This window comes from Mobula hypostoma, chromosome 1, assembly GCF_963921235.1.
Source record: "Mobula hypostoma chromosome 1, sMobHyp1.1, whole genome shotgun sequence".
Taxonomy (NCBI): Eukaryota; Metazoa; Chordata; class Chondrichthyes; order Myliobatiformes; family Myliobatidae; genus Mobula; species Mobula hypostoma.
The window spans coordinates 222964755-222983448 of NC_086097.1; the positions used below are offsets into that span (position 1 = coordinate 222964755).

An 18694-nucleotide genomic window follows, 5' to 3' on the forward strand; every position below is an offset into this window, starting at 1 on the left:
ACTCTACCTAGCACTTATCTATTTAGAATTAAATGAATTACGCTGTTTGTCAGTGCCTTGGTTTTAATTTGTTGTATAAACTGCCTGGCATGTAAGGAATTTTATAAATAAAGTGTTTTTCTGTGTAGTAGAGAGAATGTAGCGGGAGTTTTAACATGGTTTTGTGAAATTGCTTTGTAATCTAAAAATAAGCAGCTTTCAAAGTAGCAGTATTTTTGAAACTGAAACTTTTGATAATCTCCGTTGCTTGAAATCAGCCACCCATCAATTTTCAAAATGACTATTACAGGCTGCTCTAGAATATGCAGACCTGTGCACTAGTTTATTTTTCCTCTCTGCCTGTCCTCTGAGTGAAGTTTTGTGTCAGTGACAGTTTGCTACTGGCAATCTGGCTGAATTTTAGAATCCAATATAAGACCATAAGACATAGGAGCAGAATTAGGCCATTCAGCCCATCAAGTCTGCTCCGCCATTCCATCATGGCTGATTCCAGATCTCAATCAATCCCATACACCTGCCTTCTTGCCATATCCTTTGATGCCCTGACTGATAGGAAACAATCAGCTTCTGCCTTAAATATATGCATGGACTTGGCCCCCACCGCAGTCTGTGGCAGAGTATTCCACAGATTCACTACACTCTGGCGGAAAAAAATTCTTGCTTACCTCTGTACTAAAAGGTTGCTCCTCAATTTTGAGGCTGTGTCCTCTAGATCTGGATACCCCCACCACAGGAAACATCCTCTCCACATCCACCCTATCTAATCCTTTCAACATTCAGTTTCAATGAGATCCCCGCACATTCTTCTGAATTCCAGTGAGGACAGGCCCAAAGCTGCCAAACACCCTCATATGTTAACCCCTTCATTCCTGGAATCATCCTCGTGAACCTCCCTGAGGAACACCACTAGTTACCGGTAGCCAACCAGAAAAGGCCCCTTTTATTCCCACTCGCTGCCTCCTGTCTGTCAGCTATTCCTCTATCCATGCCAGTATCTTTCCTGTAATGCCATAGCATTTTGTTTTGTTAAGCAGCCTCGTGTGGAACCTTATCAAATGCCTTCTAAAAATCTAAGTAAATGACATTCACTGCCTCTCCTTTATTCACCCTACTTGTTTCTTTGTCGAAGAACTCTAACAGATTTGTCAGGCAAGATTTCCTTTACAGAAACCATGCTGACTGACTTATTTTATCATTAGTCTCCAAGTACCCCGAAACCTCATCCTTAATAATTGATGACAACGCTTTCCCAACCACTGAGGTTAGGCTAACTGGCCTATAATTTCCTTCCTTATGCTTTCCTCCCTTCTTAAATAGTGGAATGATATTTGCAATTTTCCAGTCTTTCTTGAAAGATCATGACCAATGCATCAGTTTTCTCTTCAGCAACCTCTCTCAGGACTCTGGGATGTAATCCATCTGGTCCAAGTGACTTATCCACCTTAAGTCACGTTTGTGTTTCCCTATCACCTTTTCTTTTGTGATAACAATGGCACTCATTCCTGCTCCCTGACACTCACAGACCTCTGGCACACTGCAAGTGTCTTCTACAGTGAAGACAGATACAGAGTACGCATTAAGTTCTCTGCCATTTCTTTGTCCCCCATTACTACCTCACCAGCGTCATTTTCAACTGTCATCTAAAGATATAATTCCATCTCTTACCAACAGAGCCACACCACAGCCTATGCCTTCCTGCATGTCCTTTCGATACAAAGTGTATCCTTTGATGTTAAGCTCCCAACTATGGCCTTCCTTAGGCCATGACTCAGCGATGCCCACAACATCATATCGACCAATCTCTAATTGCGCCACAAGTTCATCCACCTTATTCCGAATGCTACACCTTCAGTCTTGCATTCTTCGCCCTTTTGAATTTTGCCTCTGTGGTACAATTTAACTCTTAGCTCTCTCTGCATTTGTACCCAATCATTGGCTTATCCTTCCTTACATTCCTGTCACATACATCATCTACTTGTAAACTTGCTGTCTCATCCTCAGCTCTGTCATACTGGTTCCCATCCTCCTGCCATATTATTTTAAACTACTCCTAACAGGTCTAGTAAACCTGCCTGCAAGAATATTGGTCCCCCTCGGATTCAAGTGCAACCCATCCCTTTTGTACAAGTCCTACCTGCCCCAGAAGAGGTCGCAATTATCCAGTTATCTGAATCCTTGCCCCCTGCTCCAATTCTTCAGCCACGCATTTATCTGCCACCTCTTCTATTCCTATCCTCACTGTCGCGTGGCACAGGCATCAATCCTCAGATTACTACCCACGAGGTCCTGCTTCTCAACTTCCTTCCTAACTCCCTGTGTTCTTTTTTCAGAACCTCCTCCCTTTTCTACCTGTGTCATTGGTACCAATATGTATCATGACTTCTGGCTGCTCACCCTCCCGTTTCAGGATATTGTGGACGCATCCAGAAACATCTCAGACCCTGGCACCTGGGAGGCAAACTGCCATCCATGTTTCCTTTTCGCATCCACGAAATTGCCTAACTGACCCCCTAACTATAGAGTCCCCTATCACTGCTGCCATCCTGGTCAGTTCCCTACCTTTCTGAGCCACAGGGCCAGACTCTGTGCCAGAGGCACAGCCGCTATTGCTTCCCCCTCCCCAGCAGAACGCAAAATGGAATACTTATTGCTGAGCGGGACAGCCACAGGGGTGCTGTCCGCAGTCTGATGTTCTCCAGTCCTCTCCTGACAGTCACCCATTTCTCTGTCTCCTTTAGCCTTGGGGTGACTACCACCCTATAACTCCTGTCTATCACTCCTTCACTCCCTAACAGATTGTAGGTCATGGAGCTGCAGCTCCAGTTCCCTAACACAGACTCTAAGGAGCTGCATCTCGATGCACCTGGTGCAGATGTGGCCATTGGAGAGGCTGGAAGTCTCCTGGAAGTACCATTTCTGACACTCAGAACACTAGCTCTGCAGACATTTCCCCTATTCTCTCAAGAGTTAAGTAAGAAATAAGGATTGAACTCACCTACTTTCCTTGTCTCTGCCTGTTCTCGCCGAAGCCTTGTTGAGCCAAAGCCTTGCTACTCTGCCTCAGACCGCTCCCTCATCCGCTAGGCGGTACTTCTCTTTTATAGAGACTGGGTTTCTAAAGCTGATTGCCGGACCTGCGCAGGAACACTTCTGTTCTGTCTGTGCAGTACTCCAATCAATGACTCCCATCAAAAAAAAACACTGGAATTGTGGTCTTAATCTTGTCTTATGCTGGTGGTACCAACCATAGTGCTGCTTCTGTAAGTACAAGTTCAATTTCGGTACTATAAAAGCTGTTTGTGTGACAGTTCACATCTATTCCAAGTTTGATATTGAGTTGAGATTCTCTGTGACAGCTAGATCTATCATTTCATTGAACAGAAATCTAAATTATTGGAAACAACAGGAATTCTGCAGATGCTGGAAATTCAAGCAACACACATCAAAGTTGCTGGTGGACACTGCAGGCCAGGCAGCATCTCTAGGAAGAGGTACAGTCGACGCTTCAGACCTTCGGGTCTCGGCCTGAAACGTCGACTGTACCTCTTCCTAGAGATGCTGCCTGGCCTGCTGCGTTCACCAGCAACTTTGATGTTGTCTAAATTATTGGATTGAGTTTTCCACTATCAAAATTGCTTAAATTATTTTATACAGGTAATTTAAGAGACTTGCATTTATAAAGAATAATTCACAGCCTCAGTCATTCAAAGAATACTTTTGAGGAGTACTCATAGTTCTAAGAGTAAACACAAGAGATTGTGCAGATGCTGAAAATCCAGAGGAAGACACACAAAGTACTAAAGGAAATTAGCAGGTCAGGCAGCATCCATGGAAGGGAATAAACAGTCACCGTTTCAGGCCGAAGCCCTTCATCAATCGTTTTGGCTCGGAATCTCAACACTATTCCTTTCCATAGATGCTGCCCAACCTGCTGAGTTCCTCAAGCATTTTGTGTGTGTTACCCATAGTTTTAATATGCCAGTTTTAATTCACTTGTTTGAGATGATATACACTGTATATACATCTGTGTCACAGGATTGCAGTGAATTTTCCAGTGAAACCATTATGCTAAAAGGGAGTATTAGAAATGGGGCCCTGGTCAGGTTAAAGGGAGTGTGGAAAACAGCATCCTACCAAGCTGAAAAGGAGTACAGGAAACAGGACCTTGATTAGTTGAAAGGGAGTGCAGGAACAAGGGTCTTGGTGAGCCAAAGGAGAGTATGGGAACAGTGCTCCAGTGAGTAGAAAGGGATTTTTCAAACATTACCTGTTCAGCCAGATGCCATACATTTCAGTAATGGATTATTGGAGTTTTATTGTGTGTTATAAAGGACGATTCTAAAAGCTGTCCATTCTTGTTGAAATTATACTTTAGAACTGTTGTGTGAAGTAGTCAGGAAGCAAATCATTTCAACATCTGGAGTCATTCTGGACACATTCTTTGCAGCCTTTGTTGACTCAACATGACAGCATAAGTTCAATTGACTTCAATTTTCCAATCCTGGCAAGGCCTTAGTGATGAATAAACTTCAGCCAGTATGTTGAAGCCCTGTCCTGAAGGCCCCCAGCCTTTTGAACAGTTTTGTATGTCTCTAATGTAGATATTTGAAAGGTAGGCAGACTTAAGTAACTTACATAAAAAAATAGTTAAAATAGTAATTAAAGCATTAAGTGTGTACTTGCTTTTCCACAAGAACCCTATAAAATCTGAGGAGCTCGATGTGTAGTGCACCTGATGTTAGTTGTGAGTTCTGTGGCAGAGCTAGCATCTGACTCACTTGTCATAGACTTCTATGTGTCAATAAACTTGCATAGAAGTTCAAGTACATTTTTTCTCATTTTCATGTAGGATATTTCAGTGATTCTCATTTGGATTGGAGGAGATTAAAATTGGCCAAGGGTCCAAAGGTTTCTGCTATCCAGTGGCACATTTTGTATCAAGTGGAAACAACAATCATATTTTATGAATAATTAAACAACTGATGCTCATTTCTAAATTAATTAAAGGAGAATAGTCATCTAGTCACCTAGAAGAGAATGGCTTGGATGGATGGACCTGTGCCAAGAGAGTGAAAGGCAGATCTCTTTTTGGTTGAAATGATGAAATTGTATATCAGACTGAGGGCATTTTTACCTTGTGAAACTTCAGTGTAGTTATATAATAGGGTTATGAAAAACAACTTTATTTCAATTTTAACAGTCCAGCAATCGAGCTCTTTCTGAGCAGGATGTGAGCAGTTTCTCCGCTGCTTTGTGATACTGCAAAATAATGAGGCAATTCATCAACTTTTTAATTTGTAAGTTGCGTTCCTTTTCTCTGTGTTTTATGTAAGGTGTGTAGATTTACTCCATGTTAAATATTTGATTGTGGATTTTATAGAGAAGTAATTGGAAGTCAAGGATGTTATCCTAGAATACATCTAAAATCTCAAATTTTAGGAACAGTCTAAAATCATAGAATTTTTTAATTTGACTTTTTTCAATACTATACCTGTAAACTTATTTAATGCTGAACTTTGAATATATGACATTGAAAATCTGTGTAGAATTACTCGATTAATCACCTTTAGAGTGCAATAATTCATTTTCACATTTTAAACATCAGGCATTTTAACATATTCCACAGGACTGAAATAATACCAGAATTATTTTTCCTTTTCCTTTTTGTGAGAAATGTTCTCACTTCCTTTTTTCTAAAGATTTGCATTGCCTTGTTTTGTGCTTCAGTGATCTTGGGAAATGATACAGCTGATTCTTTGATCCTGGATCTGATTTCCACATTTTTGCCCACACCATCATATCGCGAATAAATATTGCAGTCAGTAACTGCTCAGCCTATCACACATGGAAATAGAGCTTTGCCCTTGGTTTCTGGTATTGGTATAGTTTTGGTATAGAGCTTCTGAAATTTTTTTTTAAGATAAAGGAATAGATCATGTAAATAGACTAAATTCATAAAATTTTGAAACATGATTAATAATCAGGACACCAAAAATGTGAAACGAAAAAAAATGCCATTCACATGGTCCTGAGAATAGTAAATACCCGGTTTTAGATTAATTAAGGTACTAGCTAAACAATGATCCGATGATAAGAGAGCAAAATCTAAAAATTGTCAGCATACGCATACAAAAACTTCCATGGAACAGGAAATTCTGGACTAATGCTGAGACTGATACTGTAGAAAGAAAGTGCAAATTGGTGCAGAAATATGCAGACTAAGTACATAAACCTTTGAAAAATAAGATCTGATAGGTAAAATCATAAAAAAACGTCTGATTTTCTTTTAATCAGGGCATAGAATATAAGAGTAATAGGGCAGTTAACAGGCAATGGTTTAGATATGGTGCAAATGGACTTTTAAACAATCCAAATTAACATGCAAGAGATTAATCAAAATAAGAAAGGAATGTAAAGGAAATAGCAAATGGCATTAAATTAGTTTGGGCTCAATGGGCCAAAATCCCTAATTCCATTCCAATGTCTTATGGTCTTGTATGGGAATAAGCATAGAGGTAAATGAGAATTATTTTCTAAGATCAGTTGGGTTCATTGCATCCTGTTGTTCATCATACTTATAATCTACCTTAAGTCCTTCTGCAACCTCCCTGCTTCCTCAACACTAATGGTCCTCCACCTATCCTCATATCATCTGCAAACTTGGCCACAAAGCCATCAATTCCATCATCCAAATCATTGACGTATAATGTAAAAAGAAGTGGTCCTAGCACTGACCCCTGTAGAACTCCATTAGTCACTGGCTCAGAAAGGACTCCCTTTCTTCCCATTCTGTGCCTCCTGTCGATCAGCCAATGCTCTATCCATGCTAGTATCTTTCCTGTAATACCACGGGCTCTTATCTTAAACAAGCCTCATGTGCAGTGCCTTGTCAAAAGCCTTCTGAAAATCCAAGTACGCAGCATCCACTGATTCTCCTTTGTCTATCCTGCTTATTATTTCCTCAAATAATTCCAACAGTTTTGTCAGACAACATTTTCCCTTAAGGAAACTGTGCTTCCTTGGGCCTACTTTTTCATGTGCCTCCTAGTACCCTGAATCCTCATCCTTAACAATTGACTCCAACGTAGTCAATAACCAAAATAAAAGTCTTAGTTGCATGGAATGCACTGCCAGCGACGATGGAGGCGGATACAATAGGGTCTTTTAAGAGATTCTTATATAGGTACATTGAGCTTAGAAAAATAGAGGGCTATGCGGTAGGGAAATTCTAAGCTGCGTTTAGAGTAGGTTACATTGTCAGCACAACATTGTGAGCCGAATGTCCTGTACTGAGCTGTAGGTTTTCTATGTTCTAAGGCAGTGGTTCCCAACCTCCGGGCTGCGGACCGATACCAGGCCACGAAGAATGCAGCAGTAGCCGGAACGCACCCAACGCATCTTTAAGAAAAAAGCCGAAATAAACAAGCTAATTAATTAGGTGCCGCCTGGCACGTAAATGTCAGAGGCTTTGAAAGGTTGGTCATGACTAGACTGAACTCCTGCCTCAGCAAGGACCTGAACCCATTGCAATTTGCCTATCGCCACAATAGGTCAACGGCAGACGCAATCTCAATGGCTCTCCACATGGCTTTAGACCACCTGGACAACACAAACACCCTATATCAGGATGCAGTTCATCGACTATAGCTCAGCATTTAATACCATCATTCCCACAATCCTGATTGAAAAGTTGCAGAACTTGTGTCTCTGTACCTCCCTCTGCAATTGGACCTCGACTTCCTAACCAGAAGACCACAATCTCTGCGGATTGGTGATAACATATCCTTCTCAGTGACCCCAGGGATGTGTGCTTAACCCACTGCTCTACTCTCTATATACACATGACTATGCGGCTAGGCATAGCTCAAATACCACCTATAAATTTGCTGCTGATACAACCATTGTTGGTAGAATCTCAGGTGGTGACGAGAGGACGTACAGGAGTGAGGTATGTCAACTAGTGGAATAGTGCTGCAGCAACAACCTGGCACTCAACGTCAGTGAGACAAAAGAGCTGATTGTGGACTTCAGGAAGGGTAAGATGAAGGAACACATACCAATCCTCATAGAGGGATCAGAAGTGGAGAGAGTGAGCAGTTTCAAGTTCCTGGGTGTCAAGATCTCTGAGGATTTAACCTGGTCCCAACATATCGATGTAGTTATAAAGAAGGCAAGACAGCAGCAATAATTTATTAGGAGTTTGAAGAGATTTGGTATGTCAACAAATACACTCAAAAACTTCTATAGTTGTACCATGGAGAGCATTCTGACAGGCTGCATCATTGTCTGGTATGGAGGGGCTACTGCACAGGACTGAAAGAAGCTGCAGAACATTGTAAATCTGGTCAGCTCCATCTTGGGCACTAGCCTACAAAGTACCCAGGACATCTTTAAGGAGCAGTGTCTCAGAAAGGCAGCGTCCATTATTAAGGACCTCCAGCACCCAGGGCATGCCCTTTTCTCACTGTTACCATCAGGTAGGAGATACAGAAGCCTGAAGGCACACACTCAGCGATTCACGAACAGCTTCTTCCCCTCTGCCATCTGATTCCTAAATGGACTTTGAATCTTTGGACACTACCTCACTTTTTTTTAATATACTGTATTTCTGTTTTTGCATGTTTTTTAATCTATTCAATATATGTAATTGATTTACTTGTTTATTAATTATCATTATTATTATTTTATTTATTATTATTATTTTTTTTTTCCTCTGTTAGATTATGTATTGCATTGAACTGCTGCTGCTAAGTTAACAAATTTCACGTCACAGGCCTGATAATAAACCTGATTCTGATTCTAAAGTATCAAAGCCACAGAAAGCATTCAGTTAAATTCAAGCAGCTGTCCTTCTGCTAAGACACAACTATGTATAGCTGGAGATTTGTACCAGAATGGTGCTTTATTGTTACTTAGTAAATTGGTCACATCTATGATGTTGCCTAGCCAGTGATATACTGGAAATATGAAAGACTTGAAACAGTTCAATTGTAACAAAGGATAATTTCACTGGACTTTTCAAAGAGAGCTAAGTTTTATTTCCAGTCATGTTTTAATCTCAGACTGAAATATTTGAACTGTAAGGATATTTTTTGTGACTTTCTTTTGATCTGTTCAAAGTCAGAAAATAATATTTTGCAAGTAAGCATGCGACATTCTTGCTATTGAGGGAGTGCAGCGTAGGTTCACAAGGTTAATTCCCGGGATGGCGGGACTGTCATATGTCGAAAGATTGGAGCGACTGGGCTTGTATACTCTGGAATTTAGAAGGCTGAGCGGGGATCTTATTGAAACATATAAGATTACTAAGGGATTGGACACGCTGGAGGCAGAAAGCATGTTCCCGCTGACGGGTGAATCCAGAACCAGAGGCCACAGTTTAAGAATAAGAGATAGGCCATTTAGAACGGAGTTGAGGAAAAACTTTTTCACCCAGAGAGTGGTGGATATATGGAATGCTCTGCCCCAGAAGGCTGTGGAGGCCAAGTCTCTGGATGCTTTCAAAAAAGGGATGGATACAGCTCTTAAAGATAGCAGAATCAAAGGTTATGGGGATAAGGCAGGAACTGGATACTGATTGTGGATGATCAGCCATGATCACAGTGAATGGTGGTGCTGGCTCGAAGGGCCAAATGGCCTACTCCTGCACCTATTGTCTATTGTCTATTGACATGAAGTTATAATACTAATACTACAGCATTCAACAATGCAAATGCAGTGTAAAGCTTAGATGTCGGCATGATGCTGAAGAAACAGGTGGCTTTTACTTAAACTGGATAAATGAACCCATTAACCATTTTGAAATATTTACATTTTGCCTCTGCTTACAGTTATATTGCCATTGGTGAGTAGATGATACAATGTAAAATTAACTTCAGTTGACACACAAACAACATTGAATGTGATGTGAAAACAGCAGAATCGGTTTGATTATTGCAGTTAGGCATTAGGTGTAAATATCTATAATTTAATTGAACTGATTATTTTGTCATTGCCACATATTTTAGCTTGCTGTGTAGATTATTTTTAAATGTTACTGATTTACTGAGTTTATTCATTTAAGTTATTCAACATATATGCCTCATTTTCCAGAATTAATGCTCCTCCTTTTTTCCATCTGAATTCAAATTCAGTCACCAGATTAAAAACAATCTAATTCCTGTCCATTTTATTGCAGGTTGCAAAAACAATCGTGAATGGAATTGTTAGCTTTCGCCGAATAGCATCTTTTTTTAACACTGAGGAATTGAAACAAATGACAGGATCTGACATTGGCAATAAAGATGCAGGACACCACGTAAATCCCCCAGATACATCTGGTAAAAATGGATACTTGCCTGTTGAAGTAAGTAGTAGTTAATAATAATATTCCTGTGTTTTAAATAAACTATATCATCTTGACTTCCTTCCTAGCGTGTCGCACCAGACAGTCAGCTATTCTTGTCTGGCACATAGTGTCAGGACTGGTCTCCTTTCGGATTAACCAGGTCACGATATGAACGTTCCTGACTCGACCCTAGTTTTTTTTTAAAGAGGCCGAGTGGCTAGCTCAAAGCTCAACCCGGCACGGATGAAAAGCGTGCCTAGGGGTGGCCCGACTTGGATTCAAACTCGGGAGCCTTCGCTCCGAAGTCCGGCGCTGATGCCACTGCGCCACCTGCCAGCCCTGACTGAAAGAGCAACATAATTTTCTATATATTTTTTACAGTATTTCAAATCAAAAAGGCACATTTCAAAAATGTTTAAGGCTACCAAGATTAAGTTTTGTTAGGAATTTAAAATCAATATTTGCGATGAAACGTGCTAATTCTTCATTGCACTTGTACTTCTCCATGGACCTATGCAGTTTTGAAATGTAACTTAAAATTAGAAATCCATTTTACCAAAGCATCCTCTGCTGGGGTCTGGGACCCCTCAAGAGCAACTTAACTTGTTGCTTATTTTGAGGCATCCTGCATTCACTTCAGCATTCACTTGACCTTAAAGTTTGGATTACACCCAGCACGGTACCTCATTTTGTTAGACTCAGTAAAAGTTTCTTGTTGTCATAAGGTTAAGCCTGAATCCAAGTCAATAGGAATATCATTCGAAATTTCAGCTTTCAGAACTTTTCCCATTTTTATACCTTCTATGAGGCATTTTCAACTAGCTCAATGAAAACAGTAGCTTCATTGAGGTTCCAAGTTCAAAGTAAATTCTGATCAAAATACATGTATGTCACCATTTACAACCCTGAAATTCATTTTCTTGTAGGCATACTCAATAACTCAATAGAAAAATAATCATAACAGTATCAATCAAAGACCGCACCAGCTTGAGTGTTCAACCAGTGTGCCAAAGACAACAAATTGTGCAAATAAATAAACAAACAAACAAACAAACAAAGAAACAAGCAATAATTATCAAGAACGTAAGATGAAGAGTCCTTGAAAGGGAGTCCATCGGTTGTGGGAACATTTCAATGATGGGGCAAGTGACATTTTCTCCTTTGGTTGAGGGATAGTAATTGACCCTGAACCTGGTGGTGTGAGTCCTGAGGCTCCTCTATCATGCTCCCTGTTGTTAAAGAAATGTTGTTGCCAATCCAAACTGACTGGTGTCTGCAACTGAAGAAATCGAGCATCCAATTGCGCAAGGAGGTATTGAGGCCAAGATCTGGAAGCTTATTGATTAGCTTTGAGGGGATGGTGGTATTGAAAGCTGAGCTGTAGTTGATCAAAAGCATCCTGATGTATACATTTTTGCTGTCCAGATGTTGAATGAAGAACCAGTGAGGTGGAATCTGCTGTAGACCTGTTGCTCCAGTCATGCGAACATAGAAACATAGAAAACCTACAGCACCATACAGGCCCTTCAGCCCACAAAGCTGTGCCGAACATGTCCTTACCTTAGAAATTACCTAGACTTACCCATAGCCCCCGATTTTTCTAAGCTCCATGTACCCATCCAGGAGTCTCTTAAAAGACCCTATTGTTCCGCCTCCACCACTGTCGCCAGCAGCCCATTCCACACACTCACCACTCACTGCAAAAAAAAACTTACCCCTGACATCCCCTCTGTACCTACTTCCAAGCACCTTAAAACCGTGCCCTCTCGTGCCAGCCATCTCAGCTCTGGGGAAAAAGCCTCTGACTATCCACACAATCAGTGCCTCTCTCATCATCTTATACATCTCTATCAGGTCACCTCTCATCCTCTGTCGCTCCAAGGAGAAAAGGCCGAGTTCACTCAACCTATTCTTATAAGGTATGCTCCCCAATCCAGGCAACATTTTTGTAAATCTCCTCTGCCCCCTTTCTGTAGTTTCCACGGTCAGCAAATTGGAGCAGATCTAAGTGGCTTGTCATGCAGGAGTTGATATGTTTCATCACCAACCTCTCAAAACAGGAAGGGTAAATAAAATTAATGCGATAGGAGAGTGAATTTGTGGGAAGCAGATGGTACAGTAATGCTACAAAAGGTAAATACTTCAGGTAGAGTGTAAGAAATTTTAAATTAAGATTGAAAATGCTGGAAATATATGGCAGATTGGACACCATCCATGGAGACAGAAACTGAATTAAGATTTCAGGTCAATAACATTTTCTTAGCTTTATTAACTTTTTTAAACAAAAAAAAGATTAGGTAATTGTACTTTAGAGTCTACAGATTTTAAAAGACAAGAAAGAATTAATTATGTAACAGATAAGAATCATTAGAATATAATGATTTACAATATAAAATCAGGCCTTTTAGCCTATAATGACTGCTGAATGGAGTCATCTAGCTTCTTCCTCTTTCCCAGCACTGGCCTATTAAGTTACAACACAACTAGTGTTCAACCCAGTTTGATTGTAATGAGGATGGGGATATCTGCCCTCTAGTGGAACTTTTCATTCTGCCAATGAACTACTTGAATGAGGGATGGAAAATCACCTTTCCAGATTTGCTGAGGACAACGTAGATGGGAAGGTAATATTGTGGTGATAGTAATAAATTAAGTAAATAGGCAAGACTATGTCTCAAACAAGAGAAAATCTGAACAACACACACAAAATGCTGGAGGAACTCGGCAGGCCAGGCAGCATCTTCGAAAAAAGTACCGTCAACATTTCGGGCCGAAACCCTTTGGCAGGCATGTCTAATGAAGGTGCAAAAAACTACAGATGCTGGGATCTGGAGCAACAAACAATCTGCTGGAGGAACTCACCAAGTTGAACAGCTTCTGCAAGAGTAAAAGGAATTCTCAACTTGTCTACAAATTAGAACACTATAAGTAATACTACATCCCTCATTAGAACACTATAAGTAATACTACTGTATTTTAAAACTGTGTATTAGTTCCTAATAGTTATCAGTGGAGGAATTCATCGATGTACACTGCAGCACATTTTTGATTGACTGTAAATGTACAAAATCAGTGTAGATGCCTAGTGTAGATAATGGACTACCTTAATGTAATGCTTTTGACAATTGCATCCTCCAAATCTTCATTTTCATTGTAACATTCAGGATGATTGCCAATATCTTCAAATTATTCATAGTTCCTAACTTGTTGAAATAGTGAAGTTGCTTCATTTTCGTTCCCTGGCATCTCTAAGCCTGAACGCTTGAAACTGCAGTGAGAAAAACAGTTCTGAATTGTCTTACTGCTTATTTTTCCCCAACTGGTCATTGTCCATTGTGTTCTACAATGACAGAAAACCTGTGCTGCAGAGTTTTTAAAGTAGAAAAACCATTGCACTGGGGCAGTCCCACTCTCTGGACTTTGGAAGTCCCATTCTCTTGACTTCGGATGTCTAGGTCCAGTGATACATACAAGCATGACAACTAGAGTCTTCCTTGGTTGCAATGGATGACCATGACTACTTCTGTGCCTCATAATTCCCTTCACTCTACATGGAGCATTGCAGAGCCGCCTTCCTGGCCATTAGATCTCACTGTGGATCTGATCCGCCCAGTCTGCCGGAGCTGACTTCACATGCTAGGGTAGGCATGTCTCTATCTCACTGGGCTACCCTCATTTGGTTTAGCCCGCCTGTCAAAGCGGTGTACTGGGGACGTTGTTGCACACAAACAGCTACTTGGAGCTACAGGTGGGAGTTGAGTGTCCGGTGGGGATCAGAGGTGAACAAGCTGCCCCGGAATGAACAAGACAAACCCCTTCACAAAGGTGCTACCCCTCCCTGGACATCTCATACACCCCTATGCCCCACTCTCGTCAACTATCAGTGACAAAAGTTACTGCTTTCTGAACACAAGCACACACAACTGACACTATTTAAAAAACTGTTTGGTCTAGGCACGGTGTAGTGTGTAACAGCCGCACAAATGCACACTTCTGACACTGGTTAGAAACTGTTCAGGAACAGTTCTCCTGTCCCAATTAAGCGCAAGTGTCCCATAAAACGAAGGGAATCCCAGCAATTTTCTCAATTCATTTTTGTTCTTTTAAGAGTTGTCACAAATAAGCGACTGTCTTGATTATCCAATAGCCCAATTTACTGGAATCCACAGAATTGTGAAGGACTAACAGAATTCTGTGGAAATAAAAGTTACTGTTAATAGCTTGTACCAGGATAGCATAAGCAGTTCAGCAGATCAAGTGACTGTTGAGAGAGAAAAATTAACCTGACTTCAACAGTTTATAGGGGAAGAGGCTGTCTCAACTCCACTGTATGTGTAAAGATATGCTTCCTGTTTCTATTGGTGGGAGAAAGCTAGTAACAAACACCGTTAATGTTTAAAGGGCCATTTCAACCAAGACATTTAAATAAACTTTTTGTTCAATTCCCCTTAAAATATTGATATGTGCTAGCACAATTAATGGTTTTAAATAACAGATTGATAGCTTTTTTCCATACAAAGAAGTCTAGACCAATGGATGGAATTTGGGTACAGATCAATTACAGCCTCATTGAATGGTAGAGCATGTTCAAGGGGAATGCTTTTTATTCTGTCTTCATGCTGAGTCATCAATTTCAGTTTAGTTGCTTGATCAAATGGTCGAAATCTTTGAATAATAGGTGGTCATGCCATTGCTTTGTGATCTTATAAGACTTAAATAAAACATTAAAATACAGTAAAACAGACTCTATGAAAGACTTATTTGGTCTTTACTGGTTACCATGGGTAATTACTTTAAATCTATGTTTAATAAAGTAACTTTGTCACTCGTTCCATTTAATTTTGGAAGAATTATTGACCTGAATTTTACAAAAAAATGTATAATTTATTTTTATTAACATCATACTTGATTTTAATCTTGCAGCTCCTGCCAACAGAAAAAGATGTTTCTGGTCATTTCAACAGCAATGACTCTTCGGACTACCAAGACAAATCCCATCCAGATGCTATAATGAATTACTCCAATGAAACAAAGCTGGAAGAATGTGATCCAAATGATATGGAACTCCTTCCCAAATGCAGGTGAAATTTTAGACTAATTCATTGATTTAAATTTGTTGTAGTTAGTTATTTATTGTTTACAACTAACAACTATTAGCAACATTGCTATACAGTAACTTTAAAATTGTCATTGAGTTATACAGGATAGAAACAGGTCCTTTAGCTTACTTCTCCTATGCTGACCATCATGCCTATCTATACCAATCCACATGCCTGGATTAATTTCAATCTCTCTATGCCCTTTTCTTTTAAGTACCTGTGTGGGTGTCCCTTACATTTCATTACCATTCCTGCCTTCACCACCAATCCTGACAGCTCATTTCAAATACCAAGTAGTCCTTGTGTTTTAAAAAAAAAAATCACCCCTCAAGCCTCCTCCCTTTCACACTAAACCGATACCATGAGAAACAGACACTGGCTGTCTGCATCTCTCATAATTTTATATGCCTCTATCGTGTTTTCTTTCGGCCTCCTTTGCCCCAGGGAAAAGAGACCCAGCCGACACAATCTCTCTTCATAACTCAAACCCTCCATGCCAGACAGAGTCCTTCTGAATCTTTTCTGTACCTTGATAAGGAATGGACAAAACAGTAGTAATGGAGTGGTATTCCTGGGGATCGTCCAGTGAGACCATAGGGTTAGAACTTAGAAACTGGAATGGGAGGATTGCTCTACTGGAGCTGAGTAATGGACCTCCCTCATTAGGAGGTGCGAATTTGAGGAGCTTGCACTTAGAGAATTTGCTCATCCTTCATAATCGTAAGAATAATAGTGTTGCATTAGTGGGAGTGTGGGCACGTGGCCAAGTGGTTAAGGCATTGGACTAGCAACCTGAGGGTCGTGAGTTCGAGCCCCAGCCGAGGCAACATGTGTTGTGTCCTTGAGCAAGGCACTTAATCACACATTGCTCTGTGACAATACTGGTGCCAAGCTGTATGGGTCCTAATGCCCTTCCCTTGGACAACATTGGTGTCGTGGAGAGGGGAGACTTGCAGCATGGGCAACTGCTGGTCTTCCTTACAACCTTGCCCAGGCCTGCGCCCTGGAGAGTGAAGACTTTCCAGGCGTAGATCCATGGTCTCGCAAGACTAACGGATGCCTTTACTTTAGTGGGAGATTTTAATTTCCTTGGTATTAACTAAACTACCCAAAGTGTTAAGGCCCAGACAAGGTGAAATTTGTGAAATGTGGGCAGGAAGTTTTACTGAGTCAATATAGAGTGGGAATAAACGGGACCTTTTCAGAATGGCAGGCAGTGACTAGTGGGGTACCGCAAGGCTCAGTGCTGGGACCCCAGTTGTTTACAATATATGTTAATGACTTGGATGAGGGAATTAAATGCAGCATCTCCAAGTTTGCGGATGACACGAAGCTGGGCGGCAGTGTTAGCTGTGAGGAGGATGCTAAGAGGATGCAGGGTGACTTGGATAGGTTAGGTGAGTGGGCAAATTCATGGCAGATGCAATTTAATGTGGATAAATGTGAAGTTATCCACTTTGGTGGCAAAAACAGGAAAACAGATTATTATCTGAATGGTGGCCGATTAGGAAAAGGGGAGGTGCAATGAGACCTGGGTGTCATTATACACCAGTCATTGAAAGTGGGCATGCAGGTACAGCAGGCAGTGAAAAAGGCGAATGGTATGCTGGCATTTATAGCAAGAGGACTCGAGTACAGGAGCAGGGAGGTACTACTGCAGTTGTACAAGGCCTTGGTGAGACCACACCTGGAGTATTGTGTGCAGTTTTGGTCCCCTAATCTGAGGAAAGACATCCTTGCCATAGAGGGAGTACAAATAAGGTTCATCGGATTGATTCCTGGGATGGCAGGACTTTCATACGATGAAAGACTGGATGAACTAGGCTTATACTCGTTGGAATTTAGAAGATTGAGGGGGATCTGATTGAAATGTATAAAATCCTAAAGGGATTGGACAGGCTAGATGCAGGAAGATTGTTCCCGATGTTGGGGAAGTCCAGAACGAGGGGTCACAGTTTGAGGATAAAGGAGAAGCCTTTTAGGACCGAGATTAGGAAAAACTTCTTCACACAGAGAGTGGTGAATCTGTGGAATTCTCTGCCACAGGAAACAGTTGAGGCCAGTTCATTGGCTATATTTAAGAGGGAGTTAGATATGGCCCTTGTGGCTAAAGGGATCGGGGGTATGGAGGGAAGGCTGGTGCAGGGTTCTGAGTTGGATGATCAGCCATGATCATACTGAATGGCGGTGCAGGCTCGAAGGGCCGAATGGCCTACTCCTGCACCTATTTTCTATGTTTCTATGTTTCTATATAGAGGGCCCTACTCAGGACACTTGACCTTTACTTGAGGAACAAGGCAGGGCAGGTAACTGAAGCGGCAGTGACTCTAGTGGCCGTAGTTTTATTAGTTTTAAGATAGTGATAGAAAAGAATAGGACAAGTTCATGGGTTGGGGTTTTAAACTGGAGCAGAGCTGAATTTTTGAGGGAATAAGACAGTCGATTCTAAGAGCCTGCTTGAAGCAAAAGGAATGAGTAGCAATTGGGAGACTTACATGTCGCAGAACAGCGTGTTCCATCCGGTTAGGGTGAAAGGTAAACCTGACAAGTTTAGGGAATCTGGCTGATGAGAGATATTAGGCCTCAGGTCAAGAAGAAGAAAGAAGAATACATTGGATTTTGGAGGCTATGGATGATTATCCTAGGGATCTAGGGGTACAAGTGCATAGTTCATTGAAAGCTGCATCACAGGTTCAAAGTTTGAAGTAAATTTATTTTCAAACTACATGTACATATGTCACCAAATACAATCCTGAGATTCCTTTTCTTAGAGGCATTCACACTGGATCCAAAGAAACACCATAGGATCAGTGAAAAACCGCACGCAACAAGACGGGCAAACAAACAAACCATGTGGAAATACAAAAAGAAAGTAATAATAAGTATTAGGAACAAGATGAAGAGTCCTTGAAAGTGAGTCGATAGGTTGTGGGAACAGTTCAGTGTTAGGGTGAGTGAAGTTATCCCCTTTGGTTCAAGAGCCTGATGGTTGAGGGATAAAAACTGTTCCTGATCCTGGTGGTGTGGGTCCTAAGGCTCCTGTACCTCCTTCCCGATGGCAGCAGTGAGAAGTGAGTGTGGCCTGAATGGTGGGGTTCTTGATGATCAATGCTGCTTTTCCTGTGACAGTGTTTCTTATATATGTGCTCAATGGTGGGGAGGGCTTTACCCATGATGGACTAGTCTGTGTCTGCCTCTTTTTGTAGGCTTTTCTGTTCAAGGGCATTAGCATTTCCATAGCAGGCTGTGATGCAACCAATCCGTATTC

General features: G+C 41.1%; 1 protein-coding gene across 5 annotated transcripts in view; it reads left to right on the top strand.

Annotated features, from left to right (window-relative positions):
• LOC134355254 (ATP-binding cassette sub-family C member 9-like) overlaps nt 1-18694 on the top strand; it is a 176333-nt gene that overhangs the window by 111347 nt on the left and 46292 nt on the right. For all 5 annotated transcript variants that reach the window (XM_063065063.1, XM_063065073.1, XM_063065081.1 and 2 more), the window contains 2 exons: nt 10178-10345; nt 15251-15408. In XM_063065063.1, coding sequence (XP_062921133.1) covers nt 10178-10345; nt 15251-15408 — 326 coding nt within the window. The remainder of the gene's footprint in view (nt 1-10177; nt 10346-15250; nt 15409-18694) is intronic.